At 40.9% G+C, this 22,155-nt stretch overlaps 1 protein-coding gene across 8 annotated transcripts in view; it reads right to left on the reverse strand.

The window, feature by feature from the left end:
* dock4b (dedicator of cytokinesis 4b) overlaps nucleotides 1–22,155 on the reverse strand; it is a 100,535-nt gene that overhangs the window by 59,599 nt on the left and 18,781 nt on the right. For all 8 annotated transcript variants that reach the window (XM_058623927.1, XM_058623931.1, XM_058623933.1 and 5 more), the window contains exons 2-8: nucleotides 14,033–14,116; nucleotides 11,838–11,878; nucleotides 10,936–10,991; nucleotides 10,741–10,837; nucleotides 10,053–10,201; nucleotides 8,188–8,272; nucleotides 3,521–3,672 (exon numbers count right to left, since the gene is read on the reverse strand). In XM_058623927.1, coding sequence (XP_058479910.1) covers nucleotides 3,521–3,672; nucleotides 8,188–8,272; nucleotides 10,053–10,201; nucleotides 10,741–10,837; nucleotides 10,936–10,991; nucleotides 11,838–11,878; nucleotides 14,033–14,116 — 664 coding nt within the window. The remainder of the gene's footprint in view (nucleotides 1–3,520; nucleotides 3,673–8,187; nucleotides 8,273–10,052; nucleotides 10,202–10,740; nucleotides 10,838–10,935; nucleotides 10,992–11,837; nucleotides 11,879–14,032; nucleotides 14,117–22,155) is intronic.

Here is a 22,155-nt window from a genome sequence, read left to right on the forward strand (position 1 = left end):
GCTACGTACAGCTACAACGGATTAGGATGCTTTACCATAATCTGAGTCTGAAGGTATTTGTGAATGGAGCGCAGACGGAGCTCATAATGTGATTTCTCATACATGTATTCCTTCAGCAGATTTCTTTCCTTTTTGATCAAACATACTGGATAAAAAGTCAGTTTGGGTTAGATACAGTTGTTGCTTATTTATGCCAGCATATAGAGCCAGATTCCTATGCATTAGACATGAGATTCGCACACATTGCTGAACCCTAATTAGCGCTCTATTGTTGAAACTCCATCTACCAATTACCAGCCTGCAAACAGAAGACACACAAACACAATCCCTCGCCCTCTGTTACGCACTCGCATCTGCAGCGTGTTGATCACCCGGACCAGCGTCCCCCAGTGGGACCTTATCTCCCTCTATCACCACTGGTATTAACATAACATGAATAGCCGATTTTCCTCCCTTATGAGGCCACACAGGGATAGCTCCCTGTCCTGATATCGATGATTGCATTAGGAGTTGAGTGCTCACCCGATGTGGGGGCAGGGGGGATCTGAACAGTGACTGACCGGCGTGTAAAATACTACATAAATTAACTGTAGTTGCTGCAAAGAAACAAAAATGAACCCCTAAAGACCCTGTGGAAAGTCAAAAACAAAGTTCGCCAAGAGAGTGACACAAATACGATATAGGATTAGACAGAAAAAAGAGATGGAGGCAAACACAGAAAACACACACACACGTCCAGCCAACGCTGAGTGACCTTGTTGGGTATGAGGTGGAGGTCAAAGTGTTGGCGTGACAAAAGTTGAGTTTGGAGTCTGACTGCAACAGCCACAAAACCAACACAACACAAAAATTGAGAGGATTATGTGAGGATGCTACTGTGTTGCCCTGTGTGTGTGTGTGTGTGCGTGTCCTGATGAAGAGCCATTCAATGAGTCCGAACTGAACACAAAGAAGCTGCCATGGTGCACAGGGGCTGCTGGTGTTGGCATAGTACTGAGTCGACGGGTCGGACCCCCATCTGGTCTCTGACACACACACTCGTACATAAACCACCAGCACTGAGGGAAGCATCAAAATGGCTCCCTGCCAGACAGCTTGTGTAAATGTGTGTGTGTTTGTGTGTGAGTGTGTGTGTGTGAGTGTGTGTGTGTGTCTCTGTTTATGTGCGTGACCAGACAGTGAGAGACAACACATTGGCAAACTGCCATTGTGAGATTTTCCTCAAAGACAACTGATGCGACTGCAACACAGACAAAAACTGGGCCGAGACTTTGTCTTTATTAGCTCGGAAACAAGATAAACCGTTATGAGAAAAATTCAAGCTTTGTATCACGTCATTATTATGAGAATTGTCTTGGAAACATGAACTGAATTTCAAATTCCTTGTTGAGTGACAGAGGTTTTAGCTTAACAACCGAAGCAGAACTCATAAGGTTTCTGGGGAATGTACTGTATATCAGCTTCAAATGCATGAAGGCGTCTTGATAGCCTTTATACATGGCTAAGGGACTCAAAGAGGAAAACAGATAAAATAAAATAAAATAAAATAAAAACTAATTTTGAAACCACAGGATCATCATTATACACCAAGAAGAGGCTTGAAATATTACTAATAATAACAGTATTTATATATATATGTATATATATATATATTTTAAGAATTTTCAGGTTGTTCATTATGTTTTGTAAAAAGATACTTAATTTAATGTAAACTAAAGGGAAACATTTTGAGTGCTTGTTGTTAATAGGTTATTATTTGACTGGTCCGGCCCACTTGAAATCAAATTGTGCTGTATGTGGCCCCTGAACTAAAACGAGTTTGACGCCCCTGTATAAAGGAAACCTGTTGGAATTTGCTAATTAAAAGCGTCTCTAAACTGGTGTCACTACATACGTGTGCTCAAAGTGCGTTCAAATGCAGATCAAGTTTTCTGTTGATGAACAACCCTACAGGCAATATTTAAAGAATTCCACATTAACCACGTTTTCAGCATCTTGTCAGGAATTCTGATGACGAATGACTCACGTTTCAGCACTCTGTGCAAAATCATAACAAAGTGTCACACCGATGTCACCCTTGTGCCTCTGATGTGACACCTTAGGGCGTAGAGTAGTGTCAAACACAAGTACGACTGATCAAAAGAAATTTTCGCGTTACCGTGCTAATTTCTCAACCCACTATTTCCCCTCCGCCTGGCGGCTCCCCTTGTTTGTGACACGGAATTTGCTTTGAACTATGAAACAGGAGAGCTTAAACACAGTCTTAACACAGTCTTCTGTCTGGCTGACGCCCAATCGGGAGCTTGTGGTGAGCATGTGTGTGTGTGTGTGTGCACTCGCATGCCAGTGATGTGTGCAGACTCAGGGTGACAGGTTCTTTTATGTGGACAGCAAGGGCACATTTTATTTGAGAAAATAACACGGCCTTGCCCACTTTTATGTGTCCTAGTGCATTTTAACAACCTGTTCCAGTTAATAAATCTTCATGAATATAATAAGAGCAGGCTTTGTGACATGAGTAAAAGGGAAGCGATTAGAGACGTCCCCTCTCATCACCTGTGATCACTGCTCCTGTTGCAGTTCTGGAGCGTCTGCACCCAAAGACGACAAACAAACACAAGACCTACAAAAAACTGATGAACACAATCATTTGAAGTGTGACTTTTTGACCATTGGACAAAAAAAATATTAACCAGAATAGCGGTGGTTCAAAATATCCATTTGGTTATATATTATTATCCTTCCTCATGCAATACGATAATCGATACACCAGGGCAAATTTTGATATATTAATCAACAAATTATGGTGCTCTAAAGTAAACTGTCACTACTTCATGTCTCCTCATGTTCCAAAACAACAAAAATCTCACTTTTAGCGATACAATGTAGGATTTCAATCTTCAAATCATGTCTCCAAGATTATTTTGACGATACAGCCACTCACAACGGGGTGAGTGGCGCCTCTGTCAAAAGCCTGAGGAGGTCTGCATCGCTCAAATTGGCACTAAGTTCTGGTTTCAGGTCCATGCCACAAAAAGAACAGCAAAAGTACAACATGCGACTTCGTATCCTCCCTGCTCAAAGAAGAAAGCACACAAAATGACTCATTCATCGAGTGGATGTCAAAAACCAAGTGGGTTAAGAAGAGTGATGGAATAAGAGGCTGGAGAAGGGGGAACATTGAGCCGGCTTTCACAGGCTAGCAGAGAGATACCGATACCGATCCAGGGCGACTGTTGGACTAAGTGTACATTGTTTGCTTGTCATCTTTAGTTACAGCGTTTGAGCTTGCTGTGTGTCAGGCCATGTCATTGAAGTTCATAAATAAAGTGATTCAAACTATGTCCATACAACGAGCAATAGGTAATGTAAGCCGGGTTAAAATGCAAGCTGTGCAAACTAAAGTGCCATCATTCATTTTTTTCAGGGTTCATTTTCATTTCTAAAATCTTGAAAAATAAAAAAAATGCAATCCAATTTGTAAAAAATGCTACAACATAGGCTTTTATCTACTCTTTACCTGAGTGGCCGATTCTCTCGTGCGTCGTAAATGTGGAAGTAAACTTCAAGCTCCTCCCCCAAATTGGCGCTCATCAGGCTCTTCACATGGACAAACAAGTGATGGGTGCTCGCAGGCGCAGGCGTCTCTTTCTTACGATGCCGATGTTCCATCTAAGGGGGTCAGAGAAGACGGTCAGCACGAATCTATTACTGTTCAAAGCCAGGACATTTTTAACATATAACAGTTACAATACAGTGATTCAAATATTGACAGAAAATAAAAACTGTAAAGTCCATAAGCTCTAAATCCTGTGAGATCCTTAAATTCCCGATCAAAGCTCATCAAATGCAGTTAATGCTTGGGAAAAACCAACATGTGCTTACATCTCTCTAAATGCATTCAAGAGCTTCAGTCAAAGATTAACAATATCCATCAGAGACATCTCGCTGTTGGGAGGAGATGAGCACATTTATTTGAAGACAATAAGAAGAGCCCATATAGATTTTGCTGATATACATTGAGTTAATAAAGTGTGCAATATCACACTCTGTCAGCAGCACCGGGGGTGAAGATGTGAGACTTTCAGCTTTATTGTCTCACTGCTTCTTTGTTGCTATATTGGTGCAAAGGAGAGAGAAAAAAAGGCACAAAAGACACTTACATATTGCAGAGAATATCGATGTGCAAATAAACAAAACACGTTAAGTGCTGGCAGATTTATTTGCGCACAATGGAATCAATCACAGCCCATTAACCTGTAAAAAAAAGCGTTTACGAAATTGTATTTTATCCTATTATTGAAGTTATTTTCTGTAAATATTGTTTTCTTGACACAAAGAAATAATGGTGTGTTTTGATTTGCATCCCTGTCGAATGTTTTTTTTTTAATCTCTGAGAAATAGGCACAGAAGCAGCACCACTTATACTCCATATAAATAAAGAATCACAGCACTGACATGTCTCAGTGTCTGGCAGTGCAGCAGTGGCAGTGACTGATATTGCACGCTATACTAAGTCAGCCTATATCAAAAAGATCAATAAAGCTCCGACACACCACGGAGCAGCATTGTAAATACCATACACATCAACTCACATATCACAGCTCTGTTTATGAGAGGTTCATTCCTCATCTGCTGTCAACACACACACACACACACACACACACACACACAATCACACACACACACACACACACAGACAAACAGAGTGAGAGCTCCAGATGGCTCATGGTTCTACCACCAAATGTGCCACATTCACTTCTGTATTAGGATGTAAAGAGATGGGAAGGGAAGTAAAAGGAGGACGAGTGAGAGTGTAAGTGAAGAAGATGCCGGGGTAGAGCGCAGTGTCAGAACCACCACAAAAATACACCGGTGAGTAAATAAAAAGCTGCTATAACCTGCTGCAGTGCTTTAATAGAACAAAATGGTCTGTATAAAAACAAGATTCTCCTTTCTAATAAAAGATTGTATGGCTGCACTTTGTTGTGGATGTTTAATTTAGTCTGGGTGGCGCTGGAAAAGAATATTTAAAGGATCATTTCAACATGCTGATTGCTGCTTGTGCCTTTCGGCTCTACACAACCCTTTCTGTGTTTCTCAGTATAGCAGTATTTAGATCTTGCGTGTAGAGCTGCAACTAACATTTATTTTCATAATCAACTAATCTGTCGATTATTTTCTCGATTAATCGTTTGGTCTTCAAACCTTAAAAAATGTTGGTTGGGTTGCGTCAAACCTGGAAATGATGATGTTCTTAAATGTCTTGTTTTGTCCACAAACCAAATGATTGACTTTTAATGATTTCTTTGCTATCCAGAGCAAAGAAATGAAGAAAATATTCACATTTAAGAAGCTTAAACAATTGGAAATCTTGTTTTAATCATGAAAAAAGCTTCAAACCGATAATTCGAAATATAAAAATAGTTGTCGATTAATTTAGTAATCGATTAGTAATCGATTAACCGTTTCAGCTCTACTTGCATGCCACATCCCAAACCAGATGACTTTTTCTCTTCGCAACAGGGCAGAGTTGGTTTTGATGCAGAATGACTACATCCTGAAAGGCTTAATTGATGCTGTAAGGTTATTTTCAGTGTGTCATTAAAGCTGCCCCGGCGGGATCAGAGTGTGGTTATATGGCAGCTTCAGTATGACTAGACAGGGTAGAATTGACGGCGGTAGCTTAAGGCTAGCCGCCCGGCTGGCTTGAGGTGGAGGAGGATGGAAAGAGATAGCTGAACACAGGAGGCATGACCATGTGCATGCTTGTCCAAACATCTTATTATTGTTCACTCTGTAATCTTTTTTTCCTACAGCAACATGAAGCAGCACCACCAGGAGTGATTTCAGAATACAGGGAGCTTCTTCTGAGGGAGAGGGGTCAAATTGAGGCCAAAGAGAAACCTCTACACCCCCCCCCCCCCCCCCCCAGAGCTGCCTTTCACTCACTTCCACTTCACTATTTAAGCCTCATTGTATCCCTCTGTTAAGCTCGTGAAAAGAAGACCTGTGCAGGAAGCAGGAGATAAATGAATAGGTATCTCTTCAGTGAATTACTCAAAGATGAAAACTTTATCACCATAATGTATGTGGCCAGGCCTGTACTATCTATCACCACTGTCTGTTCTGCCACTATTCACCATCAATGGGTCCATCATTTTGGTATTTAAACTCTCCATGGGTTAGATAATGCTTGAACTAGCTTCAAAAGTCCAAAGACGGCTTTGATACTTCCAGCCTTCTTCTTCTACTTAGAATTTCCAGCAGGCTGTTCACTGAGAGGTGTAATGCTGCCCTCCACAGCTCAAACTTCTTAATTAGAGTTCAAAGTTCTTCACAACCTTGGCTCTTATTTTACCCTACTTCAGAATTTTCACACAAGGCTGGGGACCAATTAGGGATTTGATAAAAAAAAAAAGAAAAAGATTTCTTCCCCTAACTTTAAACTACCAATTAAAATGATTCAAAGGCTTTTCAGGGGCCACATCAAAAGAGGCAAGAGCCAAAAAATGACCGTAAGAGGAGCTCCTGTACCTCTGTCACACGGATGTGATTTGGTGTTTGAAAAGGTCTGACAAACTGATGGTATTAAATATCCAGCAAAGACAAAGCGCTATTAGCATTTATTTGGAATCATTTGTTGTTTGTCTGTAGTCATAGTATCACTATATATTACAGAATTAACCTCTACGTTTAAATTTGAGATTCTAGTGTGAAATGACTCTGTTTCTGTGCACAGACAGTCCCTCATCTCGCTCTTTATTTCTTCCTGGGAAGATATAAAGCACGACTCGTTGACACTATGTGCTACATTTTCCCACAGTAACACCTGATTGCCCTATAAACACATGCACAGAAACACAACAAAGCAGACAAGAGGCTCACACACATGCACAGCAGGTGATCTCTGTCTCAGTTTAATTAAGCCACACCGGAGCCACACAAAGAAGCTGCTCTCTTGCACAAAGATCGCGCTGAAAAATACATGGGCTTGATGTGACGTTGGTAAAGCCGTTGGTGTGTGTGTGTGTGTGTGTGTGTATCTGTATGTGATACAATTCTCCCCACAACATATCAGGGCAGAGAAGTGGTTGCCACGGTAACAGTGGTTGGGGTTTGGAGAAAGCGGGAAGGGCGAAGTAGAGAGGGGAAAGGATGGAGAGTTTGGGGAGGAGAGATTTGTTCAATTTTTGCACATACAATGGAGAGGCACACGTGCTGAAACTTTGTCTTGCCAACATGACAATAAATAAGAAATGCTTTGAATTCCCATTGAATCAATTCACATGACAGTGTCAAACCGCGATGCCGGAGATTGTTTTGCTTACTGCTGTGTCACGGCTCAAGAATGAATGTCGCGGCTTTGAAGAAATACGGACAAAAAGTTCTTAAGGTGCTCAGAAAACAAAGAAAATGCACACTGATGATTTTTCTTCTCTTTCTAAAAATCGGAATTGTGAAGTGAAAGGGGGTGAGGGTTTGATTTGGTCCATCAATTCACAGCACTCCCTCTACCCACTGCCAGCTTTGGGAAAGAGGTTTCAAAACATCTCTTTCAGTGATGGATAGCCCCCCTCACATAACCTTGGAGCTTTGCTGGGGAAGAGAAAAGGTACTGAAGTGAACACGCTGGTAAAACAGCCTTCAAATGCCTGACGCGATCAGCTGAAAGATATGTTTTTACAGCGCAGCTTGCTTGAAGAGAGGAGCAGCTGTGAGCCTGTGATTGACAATTCTAAAACCCATTCTCTCAACAAGACTAACACACTGACTACATATAGTTGTAGATCTAGATTGATCCATTATCTTGACAGTCCGCTTATCCCGTGCTGTAAGACGAAGGAGACAATATTTCTATTCTACATTTATAGAGCTATGGCAGGAGCCCCTTCTCATTAAAACCTATGGAGGTTATGGTCTAAGGACAATAAGTCTACATCATCAGTGCATCTAAAGCATCACATATCATCTAGCTATTATTTTTCTATGTTTTAAATCTACTCTCACTTGCTTTTATTCTCTTTCATAATTAGGGAAAGGGCCCATTCACACAAGATTTGAAACATGCCATAGTCACAAGATGAGCTCTGTTGGACTCAGCATCTTTTACAAGGACAACAACTATCACCCGACTACCCAAAACAAAGCACATGAATATTACATGAGGAACTTTGAAACATTTACCAGTCTGTAAAGCTCAGTGACGCTGATTTCGTCTGGGTCCACCATGCTGAACTCCCGCCTGGGGACCAGGTCCAAGCCGAGTTGTCTGTAACATAAGAATGATGTCATTATTATCCTACTCTATGCAAAAGACAAAAGAAAAAAAAACCCACACACAAATGCATAAAAAACAGTGCTGTCAGATGAACAGTGTCAATCATCTAAATAAACTTGACTTCCTGCTATTCCTGCTGTCCCATTTACTGTCCTCCTCTAAACTGTGTCCTTCCTTGAATCTAATCTCGTCTCTATCCTTCCCAAAAAAACACCTCAAACTTTCACTTTCTCCCTTATTTTTTTATCCTCCGCCTCCTCTTCTTTCTTTTTTTTCCTCCTCTGAGCTGGCTGTCTCAGCAGACCTGGACATCCCACTTGACTCTGTCTTCATGTCAGCATTTAAAAGAGGCAGGTTAACCATGCAAGTGCTCAAGGAGAGAGAAGCTGTCCAGGCATCTCTTCAATAAGGTGGAGGGGAAATGGAGGAGTGCAGAGGGTAAAGACAGACAGAAATGCAATATCAAAGAGGCCATTTGTTTCCTCTCATCCTCGTGGCATGGAGAGGATAGAGAGCAGGAGATGGAGTGAGTGCCGTCTGTGTGCGACAACAAAAGACAGAAGAACAGGGAGAGAGGGGCCCAGAAAGAGAAAGACAGAGAGAGAGGGAGAATTAGGGAAAGACGAAAAATGGAGCTGCAAGGAGGTCTAAGAATAAAGCTAGGAAAGTGTAAGTGAATCATATATTCAGTTTTAACAGACTATTCTTATGTGGAGAAACAGGAGATTTGACTAATTTGCTGTTTGAATACAATTTAAAGAGTCAGTTAGGTTTAATCTTCTTATTAGCAGATAAGAGATTAGATTTGGTGGATGTATAGCTCTGTAGCTCAAATGTACTTTCAATTATTTCTAACACTATTTTAATTGAAGTTTTCAGACTTTCAATTATGGCAAATGTGAGGAAAGATGCATGAGTGCTGCAAATTGGTGTTTGATATAGCACATACCTAGTTTGCCAGGCTGTACGTCTTTCTTTTAACACCAGCCCGACAAATGACCATAAACAATGCAAGAGTCACTTTATGCAACCTTTCTATAAACGTCAATTAACGTGACAAGACAAGTCTAACTCTAAGAATTAAGGTTGTGGCAGCAAGTGCTTCTTTGCCACTTGTGAAAAGTTGTACAAAAGGTTGTGTTTGACCGCAGTCTTATGGCATCTGAAAAAAATGATCCACAGAGTTGGTACTTTAACACAGGAACTATGGCATAAAGGTTGAAGTTTGTGCCTCCAGTCAAAGCACTTTTGAGTTCCTCAAAACAGTATATATATATTTAATATATACTAATATAAGCATAACCAGGGGAGTCCGTGGCCAAGTGGAAAGGCCCCACCAGGTCAAAAGGGCTGGGGTACCCCTGAGCAAAGTACCCAACCCCCATTGCTCCCCGGGCGCTACTCAGTGTGGCAGCCCACTGCTCCTTATTCTAGGATGGGTCAAATGCAGAGAAAGAATTTTCCTAAGGGGATTAATAAAGTATATATTATTATTATTATATAAAAAATACCCCTTTTACGAAACATAAACTGACAGAAAATCCTCAGTGATGGATTATCAGTCTCAAACGCATCTCTAGTAAGTGGTGTAAAATGTTTAAGGGACGAAAGTAAAATGAATGGATTCCCATGGTTGAGGAAAATGTTATAAAAGAAACAGAATATGAACAAAATCATCAATAAGGTTTGTTGATGTGGAACAATAAACATGCTTTGATCCTGACGCCAGATTTAAACACTAGAAAAACTTGTGTGCTCTTTGTCTACTCACTCATTGCCCCAGTCCAACCGCGCTGTGATGTGCTGCTTAACATCCCTCATGCGGTCGTGGGTAAGGTGGCCCACCAGCACCTGCCTCCTCAGGTCCAGGATTTCATTCATCACATGCCAAAGCCGGTGAAACAAATCCCCCTCGTTCTTCTGTAGCGAGAGAAAATGAAAAACGGAGACAGAGGAGGAAAAGTCAAGCAAAGGGTGATGAATGGAGGGGATACTGACAAGAACGAAAGATATGATGAGGATGACTAACAACGTGGAAATATACAGCTGCATTAAACCTGCCAAAAATACAAGTGAAAACAAATTGATTTAACAAACGAGGAGCCACATACGAGAGAAAGAGGTTGACCCAGACAGAGAGAAGCAGACAGACTTTGAAAAAGACTTGTGCAAATTAGCTTCAATGTCCTGCTGCTTTTTGCCACAAATTTATGCACTTTGATCTGTGAAAATTCATCAGCTGAATTTAATCAGCGCCCCAGATACAGTAGCTTAATAGGCCACGAAATACAATCAATCACAGCAATGAGTGTGCATGAAAAGCCTTCTGACTGCTTGTAGCTTTTAAATGGCCCAGGGCCAAATTAATCTCCCGTCAAGAGAAACGTGAAAAGGCAGCATCACTGAGGCTGTACTGATATTTTAAAAAGGTACACAATCCGTGTTGGAGCACTTCTTACCACATAGAGCTGTTTCCACATGGCACCCCAGTCTCGCAACGTCAGTGTCATCTCTGTGATGACCGAGTCTTCCACAGGGGTGACGGTCTCAAATTGCCTGCAGATATACATGTAAAAGTCAGGCCCTTCCCCACAACCTGCACATAGATAAATACACAGATTAAAACAAAGAAAAAGAAGCATGAAAATACTCACCCTTTATTCTTGACATGGGCATTTTTCAGGTGGATGAAGCTAGAAGGGAAGATCCCCTTTGGGCAGAGGGTACACAGGTTAATGGGAAAGCACTTCAAATTCTGCTTCCTGCAGCTTTAGTGTAGCATATGGAATGAGAGGCATAATCAATTCAGAGTTGAATGTTTGTGGGTTAAAAGGAGGAGAGAGGAGCAGACAAAGAGATAAAAGTGTGTAGCAGTGGGATTTAGTAGAAGAAAAAAAAAAAATTTAAGTGCGTGTGGTGTGTGTTACCAAAATAAACTGCCTGTTTCTCCCTCCTGACTCGAGGTGATCAAAGCGGAACTTGTGTTTGGGCATCTGTGATGCACTCACAGACACCGAACACACACCAAACACTTTACTCGCAGGTAGGCTTGTAGTATCACACGTTCTCTACGAGCACCTGTCAGTCAGACTTTCAAGTCACTGCACTTGCATCTTGTGCGCAGTGCAGTGCAATGTGTTCCGCGTACCACGTTTAATGTTCTGTGCTGCTGATATTTATCATACAAATAGCTTGTTGAATATATTAAAAGGTCCAGTGTGTAAGAATTGTCGGTGCATGCTGTTTCACATGCACAAGATGGCGGCCTCCTTGCCCTTGCCAAAAGTACATATAATAAGGGTAAAAAGAAAATCTAATGATTTTTATTTTAAGGCAATCATTTAAGACTTAATTATGGGTAGTATATTCAATTTTGGCCATTAAACCCTCCTAAATATTACATTTCGGGCCTTTAAAGAACCCCTTTCTATACAACTAGATTATTAGACTAGAGCAAATGCTTTTATAACTGCCACTTGTGTAAAACAATGATGAGCGTGATAAGAAAACAAGCAAAAACCTGCACACAAAATGCAAAAAGAGTTCATTTACTCACCTTCATGTTAGGATTCTTCAGGATGAAACCTCTGTACCAGCCTGCAGAGACAAAGCACCGGCATTACACTTTTATACCTCTATACTGAGCCTGTACTGCCGGGTAGCAGAGGCAGAGAAATACAGTATGTGACTCTGTATATTAAAGAACAGCAGGACCAAGGGGGATGTGTGAAGAATGCACGTGTATGTGAGATTTATGTGCATCTTGACAGTGACGCCTGACAGCTGCATGCACAAAGTATGACATAACAAGCCAACCACACATTCTCATTCAAACAGGTCAATTCCATATTACATTTAACAATACAATATATATATACTTTATCATATTTAGCACTCTGAGAAATTTGTGACATACAAAGTCATGTAAGATTGATTGATTTCAAATGACAGGTGTGGGGAAAAAAAGCAGTCATAGAAAAAAAAAAGAAAAAGGTGAAACAAATGTGGCCTTCTTAGACTCACACTATCCCACACATACTGTTACACAATCCAATCTGACAACAAGCCAAATAGGTAGACTGCGAAAATCCCAACACTGATAGAAACAACCTCATACATTGGTGCGAAAGTCTTTGAGCTGCTGACAATATAGAGCCAAGTCCTCCACATACAGTAAAGCACATTGGATTAATAGCTCAAATGTAAATGTATGGGATGCTTCTCATCACTGTCAGTATAATCTGTGCATTTATTTTTCTCCCCAATTTGTTTGAGACCAGTCAGAATAGCCTTCAGTAATATGTCTGCTTCTGTACTATGGAACACATGCTCGGTATTTCCGAGATGAGTCATTTTTTTTCTTTTTTTTTTTCAGTAGCAGAGGTCAAATGCTGCGGTAGCTATTTGCGAGGGTTTTATGTCGGTCAAGGAGGGAACACATCTGCTATAGATCAGCAGGTTGTGATAACCAATCAATGTTTTAAAGCAGTCATTTACAACCAGGGTTATACAAGTATACTCTAGGGGAATAGATGGTAAACATGTCTACTGAACTGATAGTTCGCTGGTTGTTGTGCCGACACCTTGAACCACAGGTTGCACATATAGAATAAACGGAAACTGAGCCAGGATAATATCAGGTCAACTGCATGAAAAATTCTTCTTGTAACAACAATGCTGTACATACAATTTAAGTGTAGCACTAACAAGGCATTGAATTACTAAGGCTTATTTTCAGACAGGAGCTAGATGCCAGTAAAGTCACGTTCACTCTGCGAGCTCCTGTGTTTTGACATGTCAACAGCATCAACACTGGGCAGAGGCATTAGTCTGTCTCCTCAGTTGTCAGCAGCCTATCTCTCAGCCTCCTTGCTGCTGGCAGGATTTCAGGGAGTGTTCCTCCCTCCTGGGCCAAGCGTTCCACTGGCTGTGCTATTGTCTTCTTCCTCTTTTGCCCCAACATCACATCCTAGTGTCTGACTGCATGACTGGCTCCTCGACTGACTGGCTGACACAGGCAGACTCAGTGTGTGCATCTGTCTCCCAACAGGAAGTGGAACGGAGTGTATTAAGAACTCTGGAAGATGATGGTGGTGTGTGTTGTCAAAGGTCAGTTAAACTCCTGTAATTACAATAAATTAAAAACTGAAATTGGTTTTGTCGTCTGCTGTCTGTTGCTGCCCTCTCTAAAAATATTTTATCGCCTAATTAATTATTTATGTTTGTCTGACTTTTCCTCTCACTCAAAAAGGAAAAACATTAACATACATGAGTGACAGAGAGTGAGCGTAAGAGAAAGCAAACAGAGGAGAAAAACAGACACCGTGTGGGCAGAAAGGCGGGGGAAAAGCAGTCAGCCCAATGCTGCAGGAAATGGTAGAAGAACATGAATTTCCACAGGCATTCATCATCGACGCCACACTCCTCCTTTTGTGTGTTTTCTCTGCCACGATGTGCCTCAGTGACATAGACGTCAGCCATGTGAACTTTCTGTGCATGTACCACAATCAACCATCCGAGTGTCCTTGCATGTGTTTGTTGGGCATTGCCAAGTTACAGGATGTGCAGGATATTTCTTTCTTATTTCTGCATGTAATTGGGATGCATGCATAAATCTGTACGCATTTGTGCATGAGTTTAACATACAGAGGTCAGTGTGTGCATTTAAGTCTTTCTTTTGTTTCCTAATTAAAAAGCAACTCATGGTACAGTGATACACACACATAGCAAGCATGAACATTTGCAATGTACCTTCACATTTCTCCAAGATCTGCACTGTGTCTCCAATTTCCAGTGGGAGGCCATGTTGGACGGTCCCTCGGAAACTGGCCAGCACTGCAACAAGAAGAGGCATGAAACACCCACATTAGTGTTTAGAAAAACAGTCCTGTACTAGAAAAGGTCAAGTATACAAACAAAAACAAAATCCTGCATGAAACTGGATTAAAAAAACACAACAGAGAGAGGCGGTGCAATCAATAATCTGTGTAGGTGAAATGAAATAAAAGCGTACAAAGCACGTCTCTTTATGTGTACAAAATCAGAACTGGTAAATCAGACCAGCAAAAATGCATTCAAACCCTAATTATACATAGTTTTTCTTCATATTCTTAAACCATTGAGACCAAACCTCTTATAATAATTTAATAATTTGCTTTCCAGTTATCCAGAGTCAAAACAGCAACACAATTCTTTTCAAACCAACAAACCAACAAGAATTCGAATAAGATATAGTTTTAGATAATAACATCCATCCATCTTCTACGGCTTTATCCTCCACATGAGGGTCACGGGGGGGCGCCGTGCCAATCTCAGCTGACATAGGACGATAGGTACACCCTGGACAGATCACCAGTCCATCACAGGGCCAGTCCCAATGTTTCAGCAAAGTGAGACATATAAAGGAAAATCAGGAAAGGAGTGGGGACAAAGTGATGCTGATGGCAATTAGCACTGAGAGGTGCACTACGCTGTATAATTCTTATGAGCACCAAGTGGCAGCTCACAACAGCCCATTTACACAGAAATGTATGCAAACACACATGGGACACACACAAACATGCATTCACATGTGGACACAGCAGTGCATTCACACATGAACACACACGCTCAGAGGAAAGAGAAAAACTTCACTTGGATTTTGAGTGGAAACAAGGATGCTTGTCATGCAGAGCGGAGAGCGATCGTGACGCAGCAGAGGAGAAGTTCATCTCCTCTCTCTGCAGGTATTCGCCACTGTACCTGAACTTACCAGCTACAGGAAGTGAGAAAACTGGATGTAATCTAACACAATTTAATGAGATCGGTGACACAACCATGGACAATAAATGACAAATTAGCTCAATTAGCTCAATAAATGACAAATTAGCTCAAATTTTGGGATTCACAATTCAGTGAATCCCAAAAGTCAAGATTTTTTGTTTCCCGGTGAAGGGGGCTCCAGTATTGTATGTTATTTTCTCTTTGGTGCAAATCAAGAGCAAGATCACAATTAGCCTCCACGTTTGTAGCAAGAGCATTAACTGAATGTTCCCAGTTAAAAGGAAAAATACAAAACACTTTTTGGATGCATTGGGATTTCAATGTTGGGTGAAAATTGGTTTCAACTGACAACTGATTATTAAAAAAAAAGTGTAGATAGAAATTGACGGAAAAAACAAACAAAGGAGACAAACTTTCACATAAAACAGAAATATCAGCTACAAACCGGAGGTTGACTACTGGAGTATCCCAATACTCATGAGAGGATTCAGCATAATTACCCATCCACCCACAAGCTCATGTTGACATCGAGATCAAGTCTGCTGATGAAATTAAACGGCAGCCAGACCCTCTGTTGTCTGTAACTTTCTCCATGTGTGTGCTTCTTTGTGTCCATCTGCATTTTATGTTGACGCTTAGCCAACTCCTTGTTACGCCTCAAGCAGCAGAAACACTTCCTTTACGAGAGATTTGTCACAAGTGCACATCTGACTTTGTAATTTATTCAAAGCCTAACTATTTGCACACACACAAACACACACACACACACACACGGTGAAACCCAAAACTTGGCTACTTTTTATAATTCATTCAAACACTCACGCACACACAGAGGCAATCACAGCAAACACACTTATACTCACTGTGTGCCCATTGCATGAATTATCCAAGTGACTTTTCCAGCTGCAGTGGACTAAATAATTCAGTTACAACAAGTCAACTTTTATTCTGCTGTGAAATTAAAGCTTCCAGCCTGACAATCCATGAACCAGGTGTCATTCTGTCCGCCTGTCTCTAAATGCTTGTCATCTGTATGTCATCTGACTATCTGTCTGTGAATGGCCACCAAAAGATGCACTGGAGACAGGAAACATGTTTGCTGTTGAGGGAATTGATTTGTCCAATGTGCTATGATTACAATGAGTATAAATGGGGAGGGGGAGTGGGCTGCCTCAAAGTACAAAACAAGAAGGGAGAAAATCCTTTAACGGTTCCAGTATGGCACGTCTAAGTATATGCCACTGGTGCATGAATATCCTCTTGCATAAACTCAACAAAAGCAGACCTGCCATGCACAGATATGACGCACAGACACATTGCCAATTGAAGCGGTTAGACTCTGTTTCCAGATGACCAACCACCAAAAGGATAGCTCAGATTCTTCCTAACACACGCAAATACTCACAGTCTGCTTCCATGAGACACCAGCTCTCTGGGTCAAGGGGAGGACACTGCTATTCTTACCCAGACTATCGTTCCAAAATAAGACACTACACAAAGATGACAGACAGAAGAACAATGCACACATGGATAAACAGACGGACGCGCTGTGTCGAAGACATACAGAGGGAAACAAAATAATTATTATTGTCAACGTACTCAGGGGAACTCAAGAAACAAGGATATACAGACTGACATGAGCATCAACAAAGGAGAAATGAGCAGTTATAGAAGCTAAAGTAATCCTCAGCAGACCTCTGGTGGCATGTTGGTTTTTTGACGATGATTCAGAGTGTCGCCGGGCAAGGCAACACAGGTCATCATCTTGAAAACTAAAACTAGGGGTGTAGAGGTCGAGGACCAACAGATAGCATTACATCAAGTAAAATAAGTGACAACCTGCTTTTGTTTATAATTGCATTCATTCCAGACACACTTTGTTTTTGTTTGAAGATTGTGTTTGGGTTATTTTTTTTTTTTATATTTTTTTTAAATCTGAAATAGCTTTTTTAAATGAAAATGAATAGTAGTATATAATTCTGTTATCAAGTCCTCCCTTAGACCGAGTCCCAGCATTGGAAAATTAACTTGTGCAAGGCAAGGTCAGGTCCTTACAAAATGACTCTATATATATCGTTACTCAGTGTCACTTTATAATCCAAAGCAGAAACCTCTGCCCTCATACTTTACATAAAATTTTCTCTAATGAATTTCACACAGGAAAGTACAGATTTGGAGTCTATGTAGCCCATATCAGCAGATAAGTTGGTGCAACATTGACGATGACCTGAAGATGACATCTGGAACAATGGGACTTCTTGACAACAATAATAATAAAAATATTGATTTGTTGCAGCCATAACCAAGATATAAAAACAAACAAAATTGCATGGAAAAAAGCAAATTATTCACCCATTAATAGATCCATACTGTGTCCACGTGGAGGCTCATAGTCAGAGGTCGCATTTTGATCTCTTCAATGCACTTGCTTTAATCCATTAGCGCTACATCTGTGTTTTCTGGTTTGCAAGTGCATTCTGCTGAATACGTTGGGATCCCTAGAAAACCTACTGGCTTGGATTAGGCTTACATGGGTTTCAGGCTGCCACTCGGAGTCATGGCCTGTCAAACCATGTTACATTTGGTTAGCTCGGAGCAATGCCTAAGCTCCAAAGACGAACACCAAGCCTGCTCCTTAAAAAAAAAAAAAAAAAAAAACCCTGCGCTCTGTCAAAAGGGCAGTGTCTGAATGAAGCAGGTGATCAAAGCTTGATGTTGCTCAAATTTACATGCCTCGCTATTAAAGAGTCTTTAATCCCACTTTTTTTAACCAGCTCCCTGCACTAAATCATGTGGTTAATTTCAATCAAAGCACTGACTGTGCTTTCTAACCTCATTAGCCGGGCCCTTTCTTGTCTCCAAATGATGCGACACTGATTCACATGTATTATCCCCTCCCACATGTTAATTAAACAGCATTTATGTCATTAATATGCTAATTTGACAACACGGCAACTGGTGGTGCTTCACTGACCTGCACTGCTGCCTTATATAAGGATCATGAATATTTCATGTGTGTGTGGGAATATATGTGTGAGCATTATAAAACAGGCAGTCTCCTAGTTTCAAATGCACATGTCCTAGTTTCAGATTTAAAGTCAATGTCCCAAACACGGCAAGATGATGGTAGAGATTGCTTCTGAGATTCTAAACTGACCCCAGTACAATATGACTCTTGAACAACTGGTAGTGAGCCACGACCTGTTCTTGCCTGTAGAGACTAATCATTTTGTGGATGCTGTTCATACATAATTCTGATAACCTCACCTTTTTAGTCATCCGGTAAACAAATGATTTACCAAGTTACTCATTTTCGGTTTAAACGGCATTTTTGAAAGTGTTAATTCGTTGCCAACCCTACCCACCACAAAGTAAATAGAAATGGAATCCTACAATGACCCCATACATTCTGTAGCACTTGAACAAAGTATCTTTTATTGTACTAACAAACAGTCACATTATCTGATCAACCTTTTATAACTAAACGTATAATCAAAAATTGTACCTGTCCCTAGTCTGAGGTAATGGACTTGCTTTACAGAGGCTGCCATCTTGCAGCAACGTGTTTCTCCAGCAGCTCAAACACTGTGCATTTTGCGTTTAGCTGAATATGCACACAAGGTAGAATTGCGCTGACAACATAAAGCTAATGCATAAATCAATGGTGAATGAAAAGGGTAACAGTAGAGACAGCAGTGGCAGAGCAGAAAGAGCTATGCTTTCTCCTATATAAAGGCTACCATTGTTGTCTGTTGTGCTTGGTAAAGAGAGGGGTGTGCAGAGGGGTCCTCCTTCCATTAGATGTCACATTATTACATAATGGACCTTTAATTTACAGAGAAACAAAGTTTAATCTGCTGACGAAACTTACATTGTGCCAGGACATAGGTTCAGGTGTAGAGGAGGAACAAAATTAAAGCAATTAAAAAATCAGGGAACCATCAAAAATGGTTTTGAAGTTGTTATTGTAAAGCAAAATAACTGAACTGAGTTGCTTTGAATAAAAACGATAATATGAGTAACATCCATAGAGGAAGCAACACTTGTTTTGATCCTCTTTCATACACATTTCAACACTTCCAACTTCCCCAGAATCTCATACAGAACATTCTGCATTCTCCATTACACCCTCCACTTCTGCAGGATCACACAGTCAGAACTGCATTTGCCAAACCAAAACAGCCTTCTATTCCAAATATGTGACTCAAACATTCCTACTTAGACCAGAACTAGCTCAGCTATGTTTCCTCTTAGCCAAATCCATGTGCACTGTGTTCCTAATCGAAGGCTGCAGGCATTTATATTTCTATGTGGTGAACTAAGAAAAGGGGAAACGTTTCCACGTCATGCCCAAATACGGAATGTGTGAAGCACTGAGGGTGAATGTGGTTAACAACACACAAGGACTCACTCAGGGGCCTTGTACAGTAAGTAAATCCAAACCACAAAAACATGTTTATGCATATATGAAGGCCGCTAAAAGGCACATGCTCACACACACAAACTAGTGACATATAGAGACATTAAGTGAGTGTGCATTCACATGCATCTGCAAAAAAGGTGATTTCTCTGGCTGAGCTTGGAATGCTGGGAAGTGTCACCGCACATTTAAAAGCAGGGTAATCGAGAGAGGTTGGCAGTTAGAGAAGACAGCAGCGGGTCAATGAAATGGAGTGTCTCTCAAACACAGAAACGGCAGCAAAACACACGTGTGCAGACACAGAGGTCTGATAGGCAGCACAGACAAAAGCCAGGACGGCAGAATCACCCAAGAGGAACGGCTTTCATTTCGCCTTCTCCATTGCTGGCCCGCCAGGTTCCTTTCTCTGCCTTTGTGAGCTCAGAGACAGTGACACAACTGCCATCAACAAGCTGCTCACTGGCAACAATAACCGCTCAATAACATCACGCTGCTGGAGTGGAACCTTTAATAGCAGAGTTTTTGGAGTAATGTCATTACTTTACTTACATTGCTGCATGACAATAAGTGCGGCTGAGGAGTGCAAGAAAAGTTATTCTATAAGATATTGACAGTGAAATCTTATATGTACACTATATGACTTTTGAAAGAACTCATAAGCAAATATAGACTGTGCAGGAGAGATGAACAGCCACTTACTTACTGGAAAGAGAATGTGTCGATAAACTGCTATGACGTCCTGCTTTCTTCTCCACCTCTCAGTTAACATGATTACCTCTGAAGAGGCTACTGTTGTAAACACATCCATAAACACAGGTAAACACTGAGTTTCTTAATTTAACATAGAAAAAGAAGATTTGAGCATGGTACGTTTTCCACTGGCAGGGTTTCAAGCTATACTATAAACAAAGTACAAGTTCTGTCCTACTGACAAGGACATAAATGATTTAAATTAAATCGAAGTTGTTGTTTTAGAGTACATTAAATAGCCCCATAGTGTCATGGCTGGATTTATATAAAAAAAAAGGTGACAGCAATAACTGTTAACAGTGAAAATACAAAAGCTGAGAGCAGAAATGTGGTGATTTTTTAGCATTATGTGAATTCACACCGACACTGGTGCCGACCAATCCTCCCACCCTGCAGAGAGCAAAATATGGAGAGTGAAGGAGGAAAGGCTAAAATATACAGCGTGAGTGGATGGAATTGAAAGGTGTGGGTGAAGCAGAAGATGAAGCTACACGAAAAATAATTTAAGGGAGAGAATGGAGGTCCAATGGGAGGCACAGACGTTGATGCAGTGGGGAGTAGGATGTAGCTCCCACTAACGGAAGACAGATAAGAAGAGATACAGCTGTTTTTCTCCCTTCAGGTATAACTGTTGAAAGTGGGTGTGTCAAGTGAAACCTACAGCATTGATCTTGCTTGATCTTTTGTTCTGACTCAACTACAACGTACCCAACTTCCTTTCCACTCTCTCTCTCTCTCTCTCTCTCTCTCTACCAACCATAAACTGCTCTCTGTCAGGTAGGGGGGAGGTGTGACTGACCTCTATCTACACTTCAGGGTCTCTGGAATTTAAATTACAGAAAATATGCAATTTATGTAGTTAGGACAAATGCCTCCCCTCGACACTTGTTTCAACTTAAATCTAATTTAACACTAATGCCTATAGGTGTACATTACACACACATAAGGTCACACACACACAAAGCTGTCAGGAAATCAAGTGAGAATAGAACTCACACACACTATACTGTATTTGTACAGCATTTGGCAACACCATTTAACATCAATTCCACTTAAAAGGTGCGATTTTAGTCGGACTAAGATAATAATATGGTTTTCTTAAGACATGTAAACAAGTTAGTCTGACTAATATCAAGCTTGTCTTAGTGGGACTATGATACCTGCATAATGAGATTTAGGTGTGAAGTGACATCAGCACATGATCTCATGATCTTCACCCACCACTGCAGGAAAAAAAAGGCATTCATTCATTGGACAGTGATAAAACTATGATATAAATGTATGAAACAAAATCCAAAAGTAGCATTTGTGAGTTTATGTTGCAGAGCTGGTTGGACAAAGAACTGCTGGTGGCAGCATTTATAAGGAGGTAAGGGAAAACTCAACCCTGAGGTGAAATCAAGTCGATCTTGTAAGAAGAGCAGATACAAGCATTATGATGGCTTACTTTAGATGTGTATGTGTTCATATGAGTGTCAAGAGACTTTTAACTGGACTGGACAGACAGCAGTGCAGCCTGAAGCCACAGCCTCCAGCTTTTATATTATACATACACAAGTGTGGAATATCTGCTGACTGAGGAGCAAGAAACAGATACAGAGAGAGAGAGAATGTGAGGGACAGGGGCTGATAAATAAGGCAGGGCAGAGAGATGACAGAAAAAGAAGAAGGGGACAGAAGGAGAGAAAATCAAAGAGATAAGTCAATGTCAGCTCTTCTTGCTTATCTCGCTGCACTTTGTTAACTCCAATACTGTATGGCTGCTTGAGAGGAAGAGAGATACTCACTGTCGGCTCTCAAACAGGTACAGACCTGATGTCAGGGCCAGCGGACAGAGGTGTGGATGAGAGTCATGGAGAGGAGGCAGAGGAGACAGCTGCATGATACACATTGGAAAACAACTAGATATGAAGTGATATATAATATAAATTGACGTTCTTTT

This window comes from Solea solea, chromosome 3, assembly GCF_958295425.1.
Source record: "Solea solea chromosome 3, fSolSol10.1, whole genome shotgun sequence".
In the NCBI taxonomy this organism is placed as follows: domain Eukaryota; kingdom Metazoa; phylum Chordata; class Actinopteri; order Pleuronectiformes; family Soleidae; genus Solea; species Solea solea.